The sequence below is a fragment of the Nicotiana tomentosiformis genome, chromosome 12, assembly GCF_000390325.3.
Source record: "Nicotiana tomentosiformis chromosome 12, ASM39032v3, whole genome shotgun sequence".
In the NCBI taxonomy this organism is placed as follows: domain Eukaryota; kingdom Viridiplantae; phylum Streptophyta; class Magnoliopsida; order Solanales; family Solanaceae; genus Nicotiana; species Nicotiana tomentosiformis.
In genome coordinates, this window is record NC_090823.1 from 24,568,606 (window position 1) to 24,574,179 (window position 5,574).

At 36.5% G+C, this 5,574-nt stretch overlaps 1 protein-coding gene across 1 annotated transcript; it reads left to right on the forward strand.

The window, feature by feature from the left end:
* The first annotated feature begins 2,490 nt into the window (after nt 1-2,490).
* LOC138902366 (uncharacterized) lies at nt 2,491-4,606 on the forward strand. The gene is made up of 4 exons (XM_070190224.1): nt 2,491-2,900; nt 3,502-3,702; nt 3,913-4,197; nt 4,315-4,606. Exons 1-4 carry the CDS (start codon nt 2,491-2,493, stop codon nt 4,604-4,606), a joined length of 1,188 nt encoding a protein of 395 aa, XP_070046325.1.
* The last annotated feature ends 968 nt before the right edge of the window (nt 4,607-5,574 follow it).

Below are 5,574 nucleotides of genomic sequence, written 5' to 3' on the forward strand. Positions count from 1 at the left end.
TCTAACCTCGAAGAATTAGTGACGAGGGGTCGACATCGACACTTACTATGGGCTAACAATAAAAATACAGAAATTCTAAATAAGCATGAGTTATGTACATAATAATATAAACTCAATAACAAGCAGGAAATAAATAATTTTTTCACGAATGGTAAATCCCAAGTCAGTTTCTGTCATATGAAATTCTTAACCTTTCAAGCCATAAAATAATATCAAATATAATTCAACTACGAGTATTTTCACGCACGATTATGTCGAGGTCGTACGGCCCGATCCAGAATAATGTGTACACTGCCGAGGGTCGTGCGGCATGAACCATAGATGCATCTATCTACTGCCCATGCATTCGGCCCGCTCCACAAGAAGAGAGTATACTTTATTAACATCCGATTTAAAAGTTATTACAAGGAGAATACACAAAGAAGCACAATTTCTATTAACGGTCAAGTAACCCGCCAAAACTCAAGTAAGTGAAATTCGGTCTTTTATAATTCTTTTATCAAGTTCCAATATAATTTAGGCACTTAAATAAATAGGTAGGGTGCAAATATTACAAATATTTCATGATTTGGGGCCTAAACTACCCAGACATAAGCATAATTAGTAGCTACGCATGGGCTCTCGTCACCTTGTGCGTTCGTAGCCCCCACAATTAGAAGCAAATAGTAATTTAAATCATCTATGGGGTAAATTCCCTCTTACAAGGTTAGGCAAGAGACTTACCTTATCTCAAAGATCGCTTTCCAGCCTCGAATTCACTCTAAAGCCTCAACTCGATGCCGAACAATCCGAAGCTAGTTAAATGTTATATAAAATAATCAATACATATTCGAAAGTTCGTAATCTAACTATTAGAGTAGTTACCCAACCCCTTTTGGAAGATTTCTAAAATTTACCCCCAGGCCCACGTACTCGGATTCTGGAAATTTTCAAAGAAAATTGTTACCCATAACCTCACGAACTCAAATATATAACTTTCACCAAATTCCATAACCCTTTTCATGGTTAAATCCCATTTTTATCAAAACCTAGGTTTTTTCATCTTAACCCATAATTTTCACAATTTTACATGTTAAAATCTACCCATAATCTATGTATTTAACTTACATTAGATATAAATCACTTACCTCCAATAGCTAGGTGAAAACCCCTCTCTAAGAATCTCCAAAATCACCCAAGAAGTGAAACAAAATGAGTAAAAAATGGCCTAAGTCCCGTATTAAATGAACCTCTCTGCCTCCAAGACTTCCGCTTCTGCGGATCCATGACCGCATCTGCAGCTCCGCTTCTGCGGAGAAAGCCTTGCAGATGCGACTCTCCCTCAGTTGACCTCTTTCACATCTACGGACCACAGGCCCGCTTCTGCAGGACCGCTGCTGAGACGCGCGTGCTCCACCTGCGGCTTTGGCCGCTTCTGCGGTTGCTTCCATCGCAGGTGCGCACCATGTCCCGCATCTGCGATTTTTGGGCTTCCCATGCTGGGCTGCTTCTGCGGGTGCTGGCTCGCTTCCGCGAGCTCGCACCTACGGCTGGCCCTCCGCAGGTGTGATTGCACCAGAAGCTTGATGCTTCAGCTGTTCATCCAAGGCCAAACGACTTTCGTGCATTGTCCAAATGTCATCCGGGCCCCCCGAGGCCCCGTCCAAACATACAAATAAGTTTTTAAACATAAAACGCACTCGCTCTCACCCTCGAAATAAGGTAAACAATATTAAAACTAAGAATCACAACTCACAACTAATAGAATCAACTTATGAACTTCAAAATTTTCCAACTTACTCCGAATGCGCCGATTCATACTTAAACTACTCGGAATGATACCAAGTTTTGCGTGCAAGTCTTAAATCACCATACGGAACTATTCCCAGGCTCGAAATCCCAAACATACCTCGATAATACCAAAACCTATTCCAAACCAAATTTAAAGAACTTTATAACCTCCAATACGCTAACCTTCAACGTTTTGCGCTGAAACGCTCCCGGTCATCCAAAACCCGATACGAACATACGCCCAAGTCAAAAAGCATCATAAAAACTATTGGGACCATCAAATCCCGGCCGTTTACTAGAAATGTTGACCCAAGTCAAACTTACCCCTTTAAAGCTAATATTAAGGAACTAAATATTTCGATTTCAACCCGAACCCTTCTAAATCCCAAACTAATCGTCCCCGCAATTCATAAAATAGTAAAAGCATATACATGGAGTATTATTTAGGGGAACAAGGATCTAGAAAGCAAAATGACCAGTCAGGTCATTATAACTACTGTGTAAATATTAAGGACATAGTGTCCTGAATTTTCCCTTTTCTTGACTTGCAGGATGGATACAATATGTATTATAATTACTTTAAATAGAAGATGGACTGCAGACTATAAGTATCTGGATCATCAAACAAAGCTTGTTCTAGTACCTGAGGCAATTCGATTTGAAGATTTTGTCAACTAGGTCTTTGAAGTTATTGAATTGGATAGAGACAAGTTTGAAACAATGATATGGTTTGATATAAACCTGGGAATAAGCAAGGGAATGCTTGTATCCAAAGATTTAGATCTTCACACATGTATAAAGTTACTAAAAAGTCATTCACTCTTCAAGGGCTGTCGTTTTATTGTTGATGTTTCGCAAAGAGTTTTTGGCTCTACAAGCACCTTTGAATATGTTAACATAGAAACTCAACAAGGCAATCAAGACAAATGCCAACAGATAATGGAAATAGATGTGGTAGAACCTGAACCAATAATTGAAGAGGTGCTTCAAACATTTAATTCTATTCAAGTGGAAGGACAAAGCATTATTGAGATTGACAACCAACAAGCTTTGGGTATTCAAGTCTTAGAGAACGTACCAGTAATTGAAGAAGTTGCTGAAAAATCCTCTACTCAACTAACCAGACGAAGGTCAAAGTCAAAACAAAAATAATCCTTAACTACAATATTGAGAGAAAATGCTTCGTTGGATGAAATAAAAGTGGAATCAATATTTGATAAAAAGAAGAGTATAATTAATTGTTTTTCGAATATAGCAATTAAAGGACATTTTGAATTCAAGGTTGTTAGATCAAGCTCAACAAGATATTCTTTGAAATGCAATGATAAAAAGTATGGGTGGTGTGTGCGTGCTTTCAAAATTAAAGATTCAACATTATTCAAGATAGTAAAGGTTGAGAAAAATCATGACTACTCAGTTAACACTATGAAAGTTGATCAAAGGCATGCAACTTCAAAGTTGTGGTTACATTATTGAAAATCTTCGAGACCCAAGGTTTGAAGTTACACCAGCCTTTGTCATGGCATAAATGTAAAAATTACATGGACTAGGCATTGGGTATCACAAGGCGTGGCATGCTATTCAACGTGCTTCAGCTTTAATGAGAGGAACTCCTGAAGAGAATTATGAATTGTTGTCTTCTTACTTGTACATGATGAAAATAAAAACCTGTAAACATACACTAACATCAAAAAGTGTTTATTAATACTGAATTTTGGTTTATTTTTTCAGGTTTCTTTATATGTTTTATGCATATGGATCATCAATAGCTGGTTGGAATCATTATAGACCGGTGATTGCTGTTGATGCAACTTTTTTGAAGTCAAAATATCATGGTATTTTAATGATTTTAATTTCAAAGAATGCAAATAACCAAATATTCCCACTAGCCTTTGGGATTGCAGAATCTGAAAATAACAACTCCTATGAGTGGTACTTTAGTGAGCTTCACAATGCAATTGGGAGCCGTGACAACTTATTTTTTTTATCAGATAGGCATCAATCTATTGCACATGGCATCACAAAGGTATATCCTGAAAGCCACCATGGGATTTGTATCTATCATTTGGAGCAGAACCTAAAGTGAAGGAAAGTGAAAAGTGAGGTCATAAAACTTTTTCAAAGTGCTGCAAGAGTATACAGGTGCAAAGAATTTGATCTCTACATGTCAGAGATACCAAAAGTTTATAAGAAGACTTTTGACTACTTGATAGAAGAACCACCGGAAAGGTGGGCGCGTTCTTGTTGTCCACGACGAAAATATGACATGCTCACAACAAACATAGTTGAGTCAATGAATTCTGTGCTATTAGAAGCAAGGGAGCTGCCTATATTGAGAATGATGGATTTCATCCAAGTGAAGCTACAACGTTGGTTTTATGAAAGAAGAAATGAAGGAGAAGGAACTTTTATGATGTTTCATGTTGGGTAGAAGAGGAATTGAAGAAAAAGATAGATTTAGCTTTTTACTTTAAATGTAAGTATTATGTTCTTACTTTAGCTTATTATTTTAATGATAATTTAACATAATGTATTAACTTATAGTTTTTCAACTTTGAAGGCCTTCCCTGTTGATTCATGGCGTTCTAGAGACGAGGAAGAAGGATATACTTTCTTGTTGGACTTAAACAAAAGAACATGTTATTGTTTTCAATTTCAATTTGATGAATTACCAAGTATACATGCAATCGTAGCTATCGAGAAAAGAAACATCAAGAAGTTCAATTTCTGCTCGGACTGTTACTTAAAGGAATCTTGGCTGAAAATATATGAAAGACAAAGACATCCTGTAGGACATACAGATTCTTGGATTGTACCAGAGAGTGTTAAGTCATAAATCAAATCTCCATATTTCAAGGTCCCGCCAGGCAGAAGGCAGAAGAAAAGGCATATTCCAGCTACCGAATCATCAAAAATAACGTTCAAATATTGTCGTTGCAGAAGAATTGGTCATAATGGAACATCTTGTATATATTCTCCGGCAGTCCACCCATTTTCAAGGAAGCATAGAGAATTATAGATATCCACTTATGTTTATCTAGTCTTTTAAGTTTTTGCTATAAATTGGATTCAATTAAATTGTTTTTATTTGAGCAAGTAAGCTTTAGCAGATGGTTATATAAAAAGTATCTTGAATTTTCAATGTTTCTTTGTGCTTACGTGCTCTTCATTTCTTTTTCTTTTGTTGGGAGTTCAAGTTTTCTTTGTCGGGCCAATTATTATTTATGGGATTATACTCTTGCCATAAGTAAACAAGAAAGTCATTTTTCTTTGTAAAACTTGACGCCTGCAGCTTGCTACATCTTATTTTGAAAATGAGTTGGTACAAGTAAACTTCAGGACATAATTTTTTGAAACGTCCTGAAAGTTTGAAGTATGAATTTAATATTAAGGACATAAATTTCTAAAATGTCCTTAACTTATGAAAATCTTAGTTAAGTGTCTAGATTTCCAGAAGTTTAGAACATTTCAGAAAAATACGTCCTGAATATCATTTTCATCCTTCAACAAATCTGGACATTTATGAACATTATGTCCTGAAGTTCTACAACAATCAATGTGTATTGCTTTGTCTATTCCATCTTGGAAATGAAATTGCCCTGCACTACCAACGAAGTTCAACATTAACATAGGGGAGAATGACTGCAGCTTTTCACCTGCTCAGGTGTTCACAAGTGGATTCAAAACTGTGGATTTTCACCTGCTCAACTGTTAGCTTAAGCCTGCAGCTCCCAACATATAATACATGAACTAACATATAAGAATCTTTTGCAATAGCTCTACAGATTTGCAAGACTGTGCAAA

Bases quoted from the DNA above. Each gene is read 5' to 3' on its own strand.
- LOC138902366 (XM_070190224.1), top strand. From the start codon at position 2,491: ATGATATGGTTTGATATAAACCTGGGAATAAGCAAGGGAATGCTTGTA. The intron at 2,901-3,501 runs GTCAAAGTCAAA...TTATTTTTTCAG, and splicing joins ACTCAACTAACCAGACGAAG to GTTTCTTTATATGTTTTATG. The intron at 3,703-3,912 runs GTACTTTAGTGA...AAGAGTATACAG, and splicing joins AATAACAACTCCTATGAGTG to GTGCAAAGAATTTGATCTCT.